General features: G+C 39.2%; 1 protein-coding gene across 1 annotated transcript; it reads right to left on the bottom strand.

The window, feature by feature from the left end:
- Nucleotides 1-872: 872 nt before the first annotated feature.
- Nucleotides 873-16854, bottom strand: LOC109959685 (steroidogenic factor 1). Its single transcript, XM_020599253.1, has 7 exons — nt 16612-16854; nt 14240-14358; nt 12131-12272; nt 10932-11587; nt 4192-4311; nt 2934-3081; nt 873-1318 (listed from the first exon to the last, which is right to left on the bottom strand). Exons 1-7 carry the CDS (start codon nt 16631-16633, stop codon nt 1065-1067), a joined length of 1461 nt encoding a protein of 486 aa, XP_020454909.1. The 5' UTR covers nt 16634-16854; the 3' UTR covers nt 873-1064.
- Nucleotides 16855-18572: the final 1718 nt, after the last annotated feature.

The raw sequence follows: 18572 nt of genomic DNA, 5'->3' as shown, positions 1-18572 counted from the left end.
AAGAGTGTTAGCAACAAGGGTAACGTTAGCAATGTGTTCAGCAGCAGAGCCTAACACACTGCCTGAAAAGATCAGAGGAGCAGATGACCTGTTCCAGTGAAGACAATACACTTATCAGTCTACTCATCAAGTCTGGTTTGTCATCCAGATTATGTGACGTGCAAGTTTCCAAAGAATTTAATGCTGTACTTGATCCCAAATTCAAACTGTGGGAGCTTCACACATCAATACATTAATTGCTTTGAAAAGGCAAAGTGCAACTCCGAGAGTCAAAGAACTGGTGAGAGAGGCCTGGAAAGTGACACTTTGCGGAGACAACAGCAGAGTGTATAGACACGACTAAACTGGCCTGAAGTAAATTGGTCATACATTCAAATCGTCTTGCTGTTTGTTTATTAACAGGTTTTGTCATTCTGAAACAAATGTATTGCACATATTAGTGCAGTTTAGCCTTCATGGTGATTATTTTCACACTGGTCCTTGACAACTAAAATTACTAAAACACAAAGTGGAACTAAAATAAACTCAAACTAAATAGAAATGCGTCTATAAAATAAAAACTAAACTGAGACTAAAGAAACCACTGGTGGAATGAACTAAAACTAAGCAGAAATCCAGGCTGCTGATAACAAAATGATAGCAAAATAAAAACTGATATAAAAAGGGAAACCTATTATAACCCTGCTGGGCAGCTGTGTGGGATGTAAAAAATCTTGCTGGTGACATTGCAGGCATGTGATGTTCCATGGGGTAATGTAACTCTACAGGCAGATCTAATTCTAAATTTGAAAACAGGATAGAAAATCCAATTTATAAAGGTCACATTAATGCAGCTCTGCAGGAAAAGAAAACATTACCATTAAAAGTCTCACAACTGCCTCGATGGAGGTTTATGATTCCAACTCAAAAGAACATTTTCTCCTCACAAAGATGACCCAGTATGAACTTGTGTATCTTCACTGGATTTTTTTCATCTCATTCACACCTTCCCTCACGTGTGCACACACACCCACATACAATCTCACCTAAGACAAACAATACGTGGAACATCCTGCGTACACCCCTCACACACACGCTCGTTTGGCGTGCAGCATTTCAATGAGCAGGTTGTTGCAGGGCACCTCTCCACTCAGATGCATGTAGCACAGGAAGTCCTCGGCCTGTGTGCTGAGGGAGCGCAGCTCCGGCAGCCGCACCACCAGCTGGCTGAACTTCTCCTGGAACTGAGGGTAGGTGGACAGCGTGTATTCTAGGAGTGCTCCGTTCACCTGCTCCTGGACACCCTCCACAAATGCCTGGTTCTCTAGCAGCTTCACATCTGCACACACAGACACACACAGAGGTAAAGTGAGGCTGTGGATATAGTTCTTTTTGTAGGACGCCATGAAACCTGCTTGTTTTCCTTCTGCTATTTATTGCACTGTTGTATAGCTGTTATTTACATGACAGCCCATAAAATTAACAGTAAATAGGGAGCATTCACAAAATGGTATTAACAAGAAACAGAAAAGTTAAGCCTCTGTCATTTTGTAATCTTGTTTAAATTTCTGCATAACCTGCTAAATTTTTTTTTTCCAAAATGTTGTTTTTCAACTATTCACTTCATTCTGGACCCACTAAAAGTAGAAATAGCAGTTTGACAAATAATCTTATCTCAAGGACCACTTGCTATGTTTCAACGACGTTTCATCAGGAGGTGGAGTTTTATACTTAAGTCCAGTTTTAGCAACTGAGCAAACTCCATGTGCTAGTGACCACTAATGTTGAAATGTCTGGAAAAGGCCAATTCTAGAAGATTCTGGTTTTATTTAACCATTTTTATTTGCATAAAATTAGCACTTTTGAACAGAAACTAGTTAAGGTTTGGTCAGTACGAGGTTTGAAGGCATCTATACTTTACGTATGAAGTAAAGTGAGTGCATGGAGTGTGGGTGGAGGTGTATGTGCGCTTGTGTTTTGTGTGTGTGAGACAATTGCCAGCCCTCCAGTGAACCGGCATTCAGCATCAGCTGAGCCCATCTTTGAAGATCCATTCACACAGTAATTAAATGTTTTGAATCAATGTTCTGAATCATCTTTTCAAACTGCTTAAGGGCAATTAAATTACCTCCCAACAAACCTGACTCTGAAGATGAGGGAGAGCGAGAACGCCAGCAGAGACGCCGCCAGCACAGACAGCAAATATTTTCTGCCTATAAGTGCTCTCTCCATTCAAAAGCTCTTTGTTCCCTGCTTTGCCAGTGCTTTACAGCAAACACTTCTGGGAATCTGGGCCAGCCGCATCCATGCTCTCTCCATCTGCAGAAGCCGCTACATGAATGTCGCTCCTGCCATCGAATGATAGACCCATCCATTACGCTTCTTTTGAATACCATTAGTGGACAATGGAGGAGGATGTCTTTGTTAATATTGGCTTTTATCAACCCAAGAAATTTAATTAAGTGAATTTATTGGAGAGAAAAAGGCCAGCTTGAAAAACACTTGTAACCTTATAGAAAAATAGGCACTGCAGATAATTTGTAGTTGTGACCGTTTTTCATTAAAATGTCAGTGTTGCCATTTGAATTCTGCCAAAAGACAGCATCAGGATGACCCTGCAGCACCCCAAAGTTGATTGATTTTTCATTATTCTCCTGAAAATACACAATCCGCAGACTAAACACGTAAGCTCAGGCCTTTCAAAGCACATTTTGCTTTGCAGATAGCTCAGTGAACGATGAATCATTCTTGCTTAAAATACTAGAGATTCTACGTATATACTGTATAAACTATTAATACTGTTTTTGTGTCTCTGTGTTTACCCTGACAATCCACTCATCATTCACCATCATGTTTGCCTGATGGTGAGCTCTGACTAGAAGCCCTTATTGTTTTTGTTTTTTTAGCACTTTATCACACCACAGCGATGAAGCACAAATATAATGTTGACTCACTGGGGTTGAACAGGAGAAGGAATTTCAGACAGGCGATCTCTCTGCGGTCGACCTGCAGGACCCGCAGCCGCGCTGCCAGCTCCTGACCTCTTTGGACCAGACTGGACAGAGTCACCTCAGCTTGGGACAGGATGGAGGACAGCTCCACCTGGAAACAGGCTACTGGTTAATTTATACGGCCTTTATAACCCTTTTTTGTGACACACTTCATATTTTTTTGAAGGACCTGAAGATGTTTGTGTTTTTTTTCCCTTCTTTATTTTTAATTATTTTAGGTAAAAATCAAGCTTATCACTCAATGTGAGTTTTACTGTAGAGAATGTAACATGTTAAAGTATGAGAGCACCTGTAGTTTGTGCTACCAATCATTTTAAAAGACTGTGTATCACTTTTCACTTTGCAACTATACAGTACTCCTCATATTCATATTGGTTTAACTGCTTTAATGTTAAGCATGTGGATATGGTGTAAACCAAAGATAGAAAACAGCTACAGGGTGTGTGGCATTTCACAACCTGTACATAGCAAGGGCTTCTAATTTTGTTTGTTTTTATATATAAGTATATTTATTCATATATATATATAAGTATATTTATCCCATTCAAAGAATTTAATCAGCACTTTGACAGCAGCTCTAGCTAAAGACTGGTTTGGTGCTTTATTATCAGCCCACCTCTTACATGGCAGTCTTCTGATGATTAATGTTTTGTCTGCAATACCATTTAATTACATACTTTTAATCTTAAAACAACATGTTCTCATTCTGCCTTACAGAGATGCGCATTAAAATGAAGTGAATTTAGCTGAATTGAATTGAACCACAGTGGTGTGGGAGACCTAACATAGGATTTTGTGTATAGCTGAAATCAAATTAGTCCTGAATTTTAAGTGATTTAAATGCAGTTTTCTTTCCACTGAACCCTGAAATAATTTAACTCTCGTCTGTTCCAGAGGCTACTGTAACATATAGTTCTGGAGGAAACATTATATACTGTGCCTTGTAGCATTAAATACCCACATTTAAAGGTTTTAAGCTTTGGACATTTTAGTTTGGCACTGGAAAAATGGACTATCAGCATATCTATCATCCTGGTCCATTTGATAAATCGGGAGAAGACTATACACACTGGACATCACACAACAACTACAATCCAATGATTTGGAAAAGAGCCCTTCTTTAATTTTGAATGAAATAAAGAGTAAGTGAATGAAGCTGACTGTGCATTGTGTTGATAGGGGAGTGTGAGGGAGTTGTTACCTCCTGGCCAGTCACCAGCAGGATACTGTCTTCCTTTCCATGTTGCACTTGTCTGAAAATGTGATCCAGGACCAGAAGTTCAGACCAACAGTTATGGAGCAGTTTCATTTGATCTCCCACCTTCAGGAAACAGACAGACAGACGGTAAGGGGAGACAGATAAAGGAAGAGACACAAAAACAACATTAGCTTAAAACAAGTATACAGTCTGAGGTTCACTCTCTTCATGCATATATTTATTCTAGCTTCTTTCCTTGTCATTGAGGTTTAATCTGACACAGAGCTGACAGAATTACTGTCAATCTGAATGAAACTGTACTACTGTCAGTAGAAAGAGAGGATCCACTCTTGTTGGCCACAGACTGCTGCAGTGGAGGGGGTCTGGTTGTACAGTGATAAAGGAAGGGGTTAAGGAAGCAAGAGGTCTCGGCGACCTCCTGCATTTCCTCTCCAAGAGGAGTTGGACACTCAGCTGCAGCCACAAATTAAGGGAGAAGGGCTGTATTTTCTCTCCCACATGGATGTATCACATTGTACTGTATGCTTGTCAAATGCCATGCTTTAGCTCACAGCCATGAAGGAAAAATCTCTGGATTATGACAGAAAATAAGAAGTATGCATGGTAGTACTGGTTCAGAGATGAACCATCAAGACACTGCACGGCTGCTGGCAGTGCCGTCACCTGGTCAGCAGTAGAGGAAGAGTTACCAGAGTCACATTCTATAAATATTCTTCTAGAATTGTATGGATGATGCTGTGAATGTGATGGCAGCAGAGCAGAGGTGGTTATGATAAAAGTGGAGAATGGTGTGGTTTCTCACAAAAGGTTTATGGTGTTTTTTAATGCAAATTGTTTATCTCCCTTCTTCCATTTCCACTACCAGAAAGCCTATTATACTGTATAACTTGCATAAATTCAGTGGAATATTTCTAAAAGCCTAAATATTCTTTTCACGACACTGTGTGGTTACAAAGAAGTAGAATAATGTCATGTCAACTAACAAAGAATGCATCAGAGAAGCAATAGGTGCCATTAAGATAGAAGATGTGACTATTTTAAGGACTGGCCAGTGAATTCTGGACATTTGGTGCTTTGCTTGAGGTGGATGACTATAACAAAAAAATGGGCAGTGGGACTGGTCGTATTATGGTTTTCCTGTAGGCCTCTTACACACTGTTCCAATCCACTATAGTCCACAAGTGGACCTGAGTGTTTATTGAGTAAGTGAGGCTGGTGGTGTCATGGCCATTTCATATCAGCAGATATGTAAGTATGGCAATGGTAACGTTTGCTCAGATACAGTATATTGGTGTCATCTTTTAAAAATACATTTGTGTAAAATATAGCAACCTTGACAACAACAAAACCAGCATTTAAAATCCAACAAGTCTGGATTCAGTGGGATTACAGTACATTACATTTTTATACACTCGTGTTTACCACTGAAACCATCTGTTTTTATTCTGAGGAATTCCAGTATCAGTTGACGTTAAATATACCTGTATGTGTAGAGTGTGATTTGAAGTTGTGTGAGAGTTTTTAAAGCATCCACGAGAAGTGTCTCCTTTCCAACTGTATAGTTATGTTGCAGCTAGGGGAGTAGTGTTGAGTGTTGAGTGTGTAATGGTGCTCAGACTGCTGCAGAGCACTCTCCAGCCTGGAAGAACCAGTGGAGACAGAGCAGTGTTCAGTGTTTGGTCAAGCAGCAGAAAATATTATATAGAAGCAATGTTTGGAGATAAAAAGCCATGCCTGACCATAGTGACCTGCTAATACTTAAACTATACTCTGGTAGGCTAAAGACATGCTATAGGCAAACTAGCCTAGGACAGACAAACTAATAATCCAACCTGTGCTGCAACACAACAACAAACCTGTTGGGTCGAGCAGCAGAGATGCAGCATAATAAGACAGAAGAACATGCAACAAATATGCATAATCTGAAACACCTCCCTGAATCTGTAAAATGGCTTGCAGAGCTTATGTTCACTAAATGCTAATTAATGCAATACTGCAAGGGCACAGAGGTCTCAAATCAACAAAGAGGGGAAACTATCCTATAATTTAACATGATACAGAAGAAAAATATTCGTATGTTTTATCTTGCTGTTTCTCCAATAGCCCATGGTGTCTCTCTGTTTTGTAGCTCCGAGTGGATATCTGTTACAACCAGTTTTAAACAAAACCGTTCAAAATATGTCTGGACAATTAAATTTATATTAACTGTTTCTGGTACACTGCCTGAGCATTTATGATATTTATTGTGTGCACCTCCTCAGCAACATCTTCCATGTTCTGCATGTGAGTTGAAGGTCAAACACAAGACATGACAAAGGCCACGTCTGGGGATGTGCAGAAAATCAATAGTTTTCATTCTGTTCACAATTTAATAACAATGTAGATGGGTGCAGTGCAGAGCTGCAGTGGAGAGCTGACATTCCCCCATTATCATGTGCATGGAATGTAATTATCTAGCCCAGGGAAATTGTTCTTTCTGCAGGAGGCTTTCTTGGCACAATATGCACAGCTTTGTTCTCAGTGTACATGTTGGCTGGCCACTGTAAAAGTGGTCTGACCAGCAGCAAAAATACATCAAATGTGTATAACACAAAGTTCTGAGGAAGAAAGAAAATAAGACTGCACAGTTGTTACGGTGAAACAAAACACAACAGAAAACTGTGAATATGACCTTTGTTCACATCTGGCTTTGCTGCCGCAGCCTGCCTGCATTTTTCTATATGCTGCTTTTCCCGGTCTCTGAAGGTGTAACTGTATCTTTTGATTGTAAATATTCTGTCAGCTGAAAATAGTAACTACAGTAAACCATAGCACTTCATTTCATTACCATTTCCTTCATACAGAAATTGTCGCCTTTATACTTTTAATGCACCAAATAACTCCCAACACAGTCATAATACAGCAGGCTGAACCAGTAATTTGACAGATCATTTTTTGTCTAACCAACCCTATATCTTATAAGTGATATTTATATATACCACTTTGCAACAGTAATAGAATGTCTGCTTAGATAAGAATTCAGCTTTTTTTTATGTTTGGTACTCACAGCACTCTGTTAAGGCTAGGTTTAAACTAGAAAAGGCCATAACAACTTGAATTCAGCAGCTTCTCCTCACTGTAGAGACCAGAAATGAAAGATATGAGGGTTTTTTCTATTGTCTTATGGCAGTAGTGTTTTATAATATTCTTTCTCCAAGCAAATGTCGGTCTAATTGTACAAGGGGTTAAAAAAAAAAGAGTGCAAATACACACATGATTTAACCTGTTCATTACTTCATATCCTGATTACCACACCAGATGCATGTGTTTAGTTGCTGCTTCAGTTATTTGAACATGTACAAAGATCACTGTATTAAGAGGTGAAGGCACCTTCGGAGACTGCATATGAACACGGTTCAGATTAGCAACTAAACTGTATTTCTAAGATGAAAACAAAGTGTACTGAAGGTGTTTCTGCCAGAAACTGTAAAATCAGTGTGAATATAGACTTGACACAAACATACAGGTAAACTGGGCATTGATGTACATAAAACATCTGTATGTTTGGGGTAGGGGTTCAATATCAATGTATGATTTAGCTTTATGTATCAGCTCCATGGTAATGACATTTGAGCAGCCTCTTGTTTCTCTCCTGTACTGGTGATGCAAGTCTCCCGCTAACAGACAGGATAGCAATACTTTGTTGCTGCTAGTCTGAGAAGAAGCAACAAATAGTATCATCACCACAATTGTGCTCTTTGTTTCTGAGACAAAGGAAGGTACAAAAGTAACAACAGAAAAGACCAACTGTTCCTGATGTTCTCTGAAACAAAAAAAAGACAAGAGCATCCTTCATCATTTTTGCACTTTGGGCTGTGGTAGTTGGACACTGAGAGCAGATTAAGTATTTGATCAGTTGGACACTAGTTTAACAGGAGCATGTCATGCCAGGATTCACTGATACAGATGACTTTTCTGGATTAGTGGTGCTTTGTGAAATGAGTAAATAGTCTCTTTTTAAAATAAATGACAATGGCTATGACCTTTCCTGCAACAGTCTAAGAAGGACAGAAAGAAACCAGTGGTGTGTGGCCTCACAAACACTTTAGGTTGTATTTGCTGGTAATCAGACATCCTTCTGTCATATTTCTGTCTTTAGAATTGGTTTTTGGATTCAGGTTAGAATGAGGCTTAGATTAAAGTTGGTGAAGGGCTAGGAAAAGCATTATGTCAGTGAGTGTCCTCACAACTATTGTAAGACCAATGTGCGTGTGTTTATAAATGGAAAGTGTACTTTCACTGTTGTGCTGTTGCACCAGTTTATGACCATCAATCCATGCAAACAAAAGCGTACTGAACATCAGCGTTGATAAAAATACTACCAGTTACTTTTCACTAGCAGGGACCTGCCCTCACTAAGACACAAAGATGTCACCAAGGCCAGAATCAGCCCTGTGTTGGTAGTTAAACTGTTTATTTGGTTGAATCGCTTTCACCATGGCTTGTCAACAGATGCTTGTTTGTCAACATAGACAGATTACCTGTATATCTTGAATCAGAAAGATAATATTTTCTTCACTTTTGTGTAACCAGACTCGTGTAAAAAAAAAAAAATTACAATCTTCCATTTTCATTTGGAGCAGGAGGTGTATTCATTTACACTGTCAGCAACGCAGTATAGGTAACCACATAAACCATATTGATTTCTCCAGCAATTTGCCTGTGCTACTAAATTATGTGAACTGTCGAATCGCATAGTGTGTGACCATGGCAGTACACAAACACAATCACAATGCTGGAAATGATGAACTGGGACACCGATATATGTCTAATCTTTATCCACAGAGGTGTGTGTGTGTGTGTGTGTGTGTGTGGTTTGAACTACTGTTCAGCACAGAGGAGACAGACAGACAGGACCTGCTAGGAATAGCTACTGCCACAAGGCACACAGAATTCCACCACTATGCTAAAACACTGAACTGATCCCTCATTACTGTTTATATTTTTAGAGCTGCATCATCATCACAATAAACATCATGCTGAGTTGCATGAATCAGCTCAGTCTTCTTTGTAGACTGAACATGGTGTGTCTCTATTACTGTGTGACTTTACCATGTAAAGTGCCTTGAGCTTAATTTTGTTGTGGCTTTGCACTATATCAGTAAAAATGAATTGAACTGAACTGAATTATGTGTTAATATGGAATGCTTACAGTATAACCTACATCAGGTTCATGAAATGTTTAAAATGCAACATAATTTGATGATATGTGAAACGGCAATTTCATTAAGCTTAATTTATCTTTTGCTTCCTTTCCTGCAGAGCGAAATCACTCAAGCAGTGAGGGACTACTCCAGTGTCCCCCATGTTTTAACCAAGTGTGAGTTCAAATACTGTACATTCTTACTGTCTTGCAGGTCATATTTGTTCCTTACAATCTGCAGTCACTACAAAAATGCATGAAAATCCACTTGCTTCAGTTTGGAAATTCATCACAGTGACCATCAGCTTTGACAAATATCAAATCAGACATAACTTCCTAGTCTCTGCAAGCTGAGCTTCATAGCTCTGAAAATCAACTGTTGCTTAAAGTGGACTGCAAGTCCATCCTGCAAGGATTACAAAACGGGTTGTTGTTATATTAATCAGCTTCATCAAATTTGAACACATTATTGACACAAGCCTAAACCAGGAACCCTCAACTCAAAAAACAAATTTTCTTCTCCTATTTTCGTTATGCAAGAAAATGTTACATAACCATGTTTATGTTATTTTTAGCGCTATTGATATATGATGTTGTTAGAGAAAAAGTGAAGAAGACAGTGGGGGGAAATGAAGACCAGGGTGAAATGTCCTTACTAAAGCTTGTAAGTATCAATGTGATTAACTTTTCTGGGACATCTGCAGTAGCAAATATCAGCTGTTGTCAATAACATGTAGCTGTTCAATACGGGAGACCTTTGTCATTTATTATGTTTTATCAAAATTCAGTTTTGATTTGCCACTCTCTAAAGAAACAGACAGCATTATAACCACAAGGTATGATACAAATGGTTTACAATAGAGATCATGATAAACCAAAAAGAGAGAATAATAGAATGTGGCATCCACATGCTCTAATTGTTTGCCTCCCCAAATCAGTTCATTTGTTGAAGCATATGGGATTTTTATCACTTTTTGTTCCACCTCCTGCAGCATAGATGACTAACACTAATTATTAACCACTGGCACAAGCGTGCACAAGAATTCTGTTAGGTCTGGAAGCAATTTCATCCTTATTTGACAACTACAGAATTTAGTTGCAATGACACAAAAATATCACGAGAACAGACAAAGCCCATTTTATAGTAAATAATGTAAAATGGTATGGACTTCACAAAAAATGTATAAACCAGTTAATGTAAGGGAGACAGACTGAAGCTGTGTTGGAACTGTAGGATCCAGACAGATATGCAGGCTGGAGTTTTACATCAAAGAACTAGTGCAGTGCAGCTGTAAAATGTGACATTATTTGCCAACCTTTTAGATCGTGTGTACGTGTGCTTGTGTGAGCATGAGGATGGGATCATGAACTCGGTACTCACCCTGAGCTCCTTGAAGAAGATGCAGCTCCGAGCCCACTCCACTATGGAGAACAGGGTCTGGTCTGCCATGCGGAAATGTGACATTATTTGCCACCGTTTAGATTGTGTGTACGTGTGCTTGTGTGAGCATGAGGATGGGATCATGAACTCGGTACTCACCCTGAGCTCCTTGAAGAAGATGCAGCTCCGAGCCCACTCCACTATGGAGAACAGGGTCTGGTCTGCCATGCGACACATGAGGCTGAAGGTGCTGGGCTTGTCCAGCCGGCCCCGGCTGCCCTGCTCCTGCTGCAGGTGAGTGATGATTTTATTCTGCACCGCTAGTTCATCTGGATCGCAGCGCAGCAACTCCAGCACCAGCGGCGGCAGGCTGGGTGGCTGCGGTGAGGCCGAGGGGTACATGTCTGGGTAGGGATATCCTGTCAGAGACTCAGGGGAGCTGGTGTAGTCAGGACACTCAGCTTTAATCGCCCTGCCAGGGAAGGCTGTGTACTGGTACTGGGTGGTGAGGGGCATGTGGGACTGCATGGCCATGCCCAGGGATGGGGGTCCATAGAGGCTAGCCTCGTAGTCTGTAGGTGTGATGGAGTTTGGGGTGGAGGGGAGCATGCTTTTGGAAATGGTGGGCAAGGTGTGCAGATTGCTGGTGAAGCCGTAATCAGTCTGCAGAGGAGAGCCTGGTGGAGGGGCTGTGCTCTCAAGCTTAAACCCATTGGATCGTATCAAAGCCTTCTTCTGCTGTTTCAAGGCCCTGTCTCTCTTGTACATCGGGCCAAATTTATTCCTACCCCCACGCATGCGGTCCGCACGCACCGCTGTCACACAAGAAACAAGAGGTGAAGAACAGATTTACAGATGAAACAATGACAGAAGAATCCCCAGAGTCTGTGCAGCTCAGCTTCTTCTTGTAGCCTAAATAGAGCTTTTGATTTAAAACAAGGGAGTCTCCAGGGTTTTATCAGTAAGTCAAGAATGTGTCCTTTTTTCTGCTACGGAAGCAGGTGCTTTCCTGCATTGCTGTCTGGGAATTAATCCCATCCCATGTGTACGGGAAACAACATGAGAGCCGCCAGCTCACAAATCAAGAAACTGTATACTGTAGTAATCATATGATACCACTGTAAAAGCAATAAAAGTTATACACCTAAAAATATAAATAAAAATATATTGTTTTAGTATTACATTTTTTTATTTGAATTATAATACTGTGTGTGTGTGTGTGTGTGTGTGTGTGTGTGTGTGTGTGTGTGTGTGTGTGTGTGTGTGTGAGTGTGTGTGTGTGTGTGTGTGTGTTGTATCATTATGATGGTGAAAGGAGGAACAAATCCATTGACATAAAGGAGGCTTTGTAAGTGTACCTTCTAGCCGCATCCCGACACTGAGGCATTTTTGGAAGCGACAGAAAGGACATCTCTTCCTCTGGGTCTTGTCTATTTTACACTCTTGATTTTCTGCACATGTGTACCTTTTGTTGTTCTGCACTGTCCTTTTGAAGAATCCCTGAAACATGGACGAAACATTAAAAACACTGGAGAAGGCAGCGGCTTGAGGTGTTTAACTTTTGCTATGCTATGAAACAAACAGTGCTGTAATCACAGTAACACTCAATCTGATGGATAAAATCCTACAAATCGACAACAGCTTGTAGATTTTTACTTTGCTTCTAAACAGAGTAAGTGTAGGCTGATGCTGCATTTTCTTTTTTAATATATATTTTAATTTCAAAGATTAAAAAAAATTAGACAAATAATTTAACCCTCTGATGCACAAGATATTTCACACCCTTTAATGCCCAAGAAGGGTTCGTTTTATTTTTTTCATTTTTTATCATCTCATCTTTTCATTTTATTCATTTAAATATTTCATTGAAATATCTGTGAAGCTGTGTGTCTGTGTCATTACCAAGGACTTTAAGAAATAATCAGTTGTTTTTCTCTTGTTTGGTTTTGTTTTTAAGTTTAAGTCATTGTTTTTATTTTGGCATGATTCTAAACATAATCTGTCAATAAGGACACACAATACTTTTTTTAAATGGATGCCAAGTCATATTCTCAAGCAAGTGTATTCTATATTTTTACCTTATATTCTCTTGGTAGAAAACAACATATTGCTTTCAAGTGTTTGAGATATGCTGTGTTTCTCTCCCTTTACCAGGTGAGCAGCTAGCTCGCTCTGACACAACAGATCAGCGACTACCTAGTTGTATCACAACCAGTCAACAGATTGTTTGCTATACAACAACACGTCAAGCAATAAGTAACTGTACATATATAACTATACTATAACCCACTTGTGGAAAGTAACTAAGTACATCTACTTAAGTACAATTTTGAGGTATCTTTACTCGAGTATTTCCGTTGGTACTTCATCCTTAGACTTCGCTACATTCCACAGACAAATAATGTATTGTTTACATTTTAGTCACGTTTTAAAATCTGATGAATAAACTTGAATACAGTATAATCAGACACCACTGATCCCTGATGGGACATTTACAACCTACCCAGCACTATGTACTGTACAGTAAAGTACTTCAAGTACATCTTTACCAGCTGCAACATTCAAGTGATGAACACAGTAATTCATCAATAATTATAATCCAATCATCTGATATAAATTAATATAAAATGTGCCAATATGAATAATGAGTACTTTCACGTTTGGTACTTTCATTTGACGCGGATACTTTTGTACTTTTACATAAATAAGATTTGAAATGCAGGCCATTTACTTGTAGCCGAGTATTTTTACGCTGTAGTATTGCTGCTCTTACTTAGGTAAACACTTCTTCCACCATGTTACCACATCTTCCTAACCTCAGGCAAACATATACAATGATGTACATTTATGCAATTGACTGATATACTGAAAATGGATACAGATATATCCCACAGTTGATATACTGAGATGAAAATGGATACAGATATATCCCACAGATGTTACTGCAGTCTTCTAAACTATGACACTGAGAAGAATGATCCGCAGTAAAATATGTTCTTAATTAAATATATATCATGACAAACTAAGGCTTCCTACTAAATTCCATCAAGAATCCATCCGGGTCATTTTTGGCCCGCTGTTGCGCATAACAGGCTGCTGCTATAAATAAATAAATAATTCAACAGTAAAACTAAATAATATTACAATTATTCTGTGTGATGTTAGAAAACAACCAGGTTAAATACTGAGTTATAAGATGCATCGCATGCGGAGATATCACACAAAATCATTCAGTCGGGTCCGTTTTGACCCGCCTTGCGCATCAGAGGGTTAAAATGCCGAGAAATCAGTGTGAACAGATTTATGTAATAATATCACACCGTAATAATTAGAATGGCATTATCTATGCAAAACAGCAAATATTCAAACGGGGTTTGCTGTTTTCAGTATCAGTCCCAGAGAATTGTATTGGCTGAACGTTTTAAAGGGAACGTGGAGGCGTCTTGTCAGCGTTCCACTGTGGTTACCTTGCAGCTCTCGCAGGTGAGCAACCCGTAGTGGTACCCAGACACTTTGTCTCCACACACAGGACACAGCTCTTCCAGGTCATCGTCATAGGAGTATTCCATAACCTTCAAAGCCACACCTGGTTCACACACACATGCACACACACACACACAGGCACAGCCCCACGCACACATGCACCCGCCAAGGACAAGGTGGTACATTAGGAATAGTGGCAACATCCCATGGAGAATTTTCTGTCGGCGATGTGTGATTATTTATTATTGTTATTAAAGACAAAGCCCCAAATTAAAACACGTAAATGTGAATGTGTCTGGAACAGAGGTTCTGCATGTATGAGGACAAAATAAACACGTGTTAGACTAGAATCACATTTGAGTGATTTTCCTTAATTCTGGTGATTTAATTACTGTGTAAGAAATAGTTACTGGCTTTTTTTCACATTTTAAAGCTATTTTGTCTGGCATAAAGCAAAAAGCGATCTTAAAGTGTTATTTAAATAAACGTCTCCTTTAATAAATGAATAAATAAACCGCTGGCATTTCATTAAAAAGGTAATCGGTCTACACTTTATTTTTTTGTTCGAAACTATAGTTGTATTAACATAATAAATAGGCCTGTCCGACATTTCAGAATAAAATGCTTTATATATAATTTACTGACGCACCGTTATGTTGCCAAAATATAAGTATAACCTTTTCTTAAACAAGCTATATTCATCGAAATGTAACACTTTCAAAACAGAGGAGATCATTATTTCTGTTGAGGTGTAACTCGACAAGACAGCATTTTGTTAAATGTGGGAGACAGCCGAACACATGCACATGCTGGGGAAAATTAAAAGCTGGGCTGTATCCACTCGAATGAAACCATCAAACACGAATGTGTTTTTCCTTCCTCCCTTCACACATTTTTATCATGTCAGCTAAATCGACCCATAACGTATAAATGTATTTATATAGCACTTTAAAACAACATCTAGCTGACCAAAGTACTTTACATGGCAAAATAAAATCACAATAAATGACTAAAATAAAGTAGATCAGTGCAAATAACACAGACACACATAACATATGTCAATAAAATAAAATAAAATTAAAAGCAGTTAAAAGGAATGCATCAGGCCCTACTGTGTATTAAAAGCCAAGCCAAATAAATAGGTTTTAAGCAAGAATTTAAAAGTCCTGAGGTCAGTAGCTGACCTAACATTAAAAAGTAGACTATTTCATAATTTAGGGGCTGCAACAGTAAAAGCACGGTCACCCCAGCGTTTATATCTGGCCCTAGGAACCTCTAAAAGAAACTGGCTTGAAGATCTGAGGGACCTTGTAGGTTTGTGCCAGTGCACTAGTTCAGTGAGGTAAAATGGAGCCAAACCATTAAGAGCCTTAAAAACAAAAATCAATAAATCAAAAATCAATTTTAAAACGGACTGGAAGCCAGTGGAGAGAAGCCAGTACCGGGGTTATAGCCTCGAATTCCCTAGTACCTGTTAAAAGACGAGCAGCAGCATTTTGCTCCATTTGGAGAATGTAGATTATGAATTGTTGACATTAGGCCAATGTGGGTAGACAAACTATTACTAGTTTTCAAAGTAAAACTACCTGTGACCACACACCAGCTCTTCAGACTTTTACTCTCTGGACTATTTTAGTGAAAGCTGGTTATCTGGAGCTAAACGCACTAACCTGACAGGTGACATATGAAGCTTTATTAATTAATTACTCACTCGTTAGTTTATCTGGCACATGTGATGAAAAAACCAAGCATTAACAAGTTGCTAGTTGTGGCGCCTTTGGGTTCGGCCCCCTGTTACCGGAGCGGCTCAGGCGGCGCCGCGGCGATCAGCGGCAGGCCGAGGGGGACGCGCGCTGCGCGGCTGCTCGTGGATTTTAACAGAATGAAGGAGTTTGGCTGCGCCCATCACCATCATTATTACACGCGTGAAAGCATTATTAGATCATTAACCGATTTATTGATAAATTGTTATTTAGCTGCGCTATTGGTTTGAATCACCAGAGTAGTATTTACCACAATTGCCAGGCCACTTTTGCATTATTCCCTCTTTTATTTTGGTTAAATATTCTCACTAACATTTCACAGTTTCTGGTCGACTATAGCCTACTTTTATTTATTTTTTTAAAGTGCCGTTTTGTTTTCAGTTGGTTTAGTTAACTGCATGTCAGTAATGGGAAAATTGTATAAACTGCTGCCATGTTCTTATCAGACAACTGATCATTTGAATTAAATCACAACATCATCTCTGGATGCTCTGAAGCATGTTTATTATAAGGCCCAGTCCGCTGAGACTTTGTTCCCACATTCACCTCCAAGCTGTGAACGCAAAGCTGAAGACTAAAGTGGACAGACTTACCGTGAGCCTTGTCTCCCAGCATTTGAACAGCAGACAGCAGCCAGTTAGTGGTGGTTATCTGATAGTTAAAGCCTGAATCTAGGTGATGCTGCAGCCTCACATGGGCTGCTGCAGAGTGCAAAAGAAAAAAAGAATACAAATCCGGATGGACACTGTCTATATTAAAGCTGGTTTAAGAACCAGTTGGGTTAGTACTTTGTGTGTGATGATGACCACTGAAGAGCTCCGAGTGAAACTCCTTCAGTCCGCTCGCTCTTTACTGTGCTCGCCTTATCGCAAAAGTTAGGCAGCCTCATTACCATTGGTGGACGCTGAGTCACGTGACGGACGCTCGTCGTCTCTCCTGTGAAAATGCCTGGACAGGGAAGCAGAGCGGTGCTGATGGAGGAGTCGCTCTTTATATGCACATACACACGAACCGGCGAAATGATTTTAAAAATTGTTTCGCTCTGCTTGGAGCGAATACAACCATAAAATATCAGCTGTGCTTTTAGAAAACAACATTTAGAAAACAATCAGATAAAAATTCTAGATGCCTATAGATGACAAACCGCTGGACACTGACCCAACCCAGCTAAAACGTGCATTATAATAAATTAGAATCAGTTAATAAATTATATCAATGTGGCTACATTTAATTTGGTTTCATTGGTTTCAAACATTAGACCAATTCTTATAGTATGATTATTAATAGTTGTTCTTGCTTTACCTGTTTGGGTATATCATATATGATGTTAATTAGGTGTTAGAAATATCTACATTATTTCATATTATTATAACTCTAACAAACATATAATTTATTTTTACTTTGAATAGTGAAATCATGTAGGCGGTTTCATTGTGCAGCTTTCTATATTTGTCTGCACATGTATACATGTACACTGGCTCAAACGTATACATTTCATTGGCATTAATAATAACTTCCACTGACATTTTGCTTGGTAAGAGCTATGACCAGTCAAACTGTCTATTGTTAGCAAAGACAGGAAGCAGTGGGTGGCTGCTGAGGATCCGCCAGGCTTCTGAGGGTCATTGTGTGGAACAAAGCTGAGGATCCTCAACTCTACATGTTAAAGACAGGAAACACAGCCATGCATGAATTTAACTAAACTCTCACATCCATTTGCTATTTTTGATTGCTGTTGCTTTCTTCCAGCTGGGTTTAGTCTCCACCGCACACTGAAGGTTTCTCTATCTGCAGACTCCTCTTCCTCATGATCTCTCTTAGCAGTGACAATTTTCCAGATCACCGACTGTCCTTGAGAAGGTGGGGCCCGGTAATTGTTCATTTGGGTTTTCTGTAATTGCACTTAACAGATTTGTTACAATATGATAATATATAAAAGTTAAGAATAAAAAAATAATATAATTAAAAAAAAAAGTTAATACAACATTTACTGGATAACCAGTAAGGTTAATTTGCATCTTTACTAGTCAGAGCAGACTAAGGAGCATATACAACTAGAAATTGCTTAATGTGTCCTCAAACCAACATGTTTTGATGAACTTACAGTGGTATGATGCAGACACACCAGCTGTACAGAACATCTGTTCAATTTGGGCAACTACAACTGGTTGGTTAATGTTAGGGATGTGACAGCTGACTGCTGATAGGAGATGGGACAGTGCAGCCACTTTAGCATCAGAGTCCATTGCTAAGTCCACTTACGCGTCCATTCTGAGCACCACTATGAACTTTTAATACAGCACTACAAATGTTATGCTACTTCCAGGTTGTTTTGCTGTTATCCTGGAAATGAGAACAATTTCAAATTGCCTTTAGTCTGTTAAGGATCCACTTTCACTGTTTTTTACTTGGTTAACTAATAAAAGGCATAAAGGACCCAGACTCAACCAATTTATAAAAAAACAAAAACAAACAAACCAACAAAAACCTTTCCACATGTCCAAAGGTAATCATTTGAACTGAAAAATATATTTACAATTACAGTTCTCAAAGT

This window comes from Monopterus albus, unplaced genomic scaffold (assembly GCF_001952655.1).
Source record: "Monopterus albus unplaced genomic scaffold, M_albus_1.0 scaffold40.1, whole genome shotgun sequence".
NCBI classification, from domain to species: Eukaryota; Metazoa; Chordata; class Actinopteri; order Synbranchiformes; family Synbranchidae; genus Monopterus; species Monopterus albus.
Note: the sequence above shows the minus strand (reverse complement) of the source record. Positions and strands in the feature narration are given on the sequence as shown.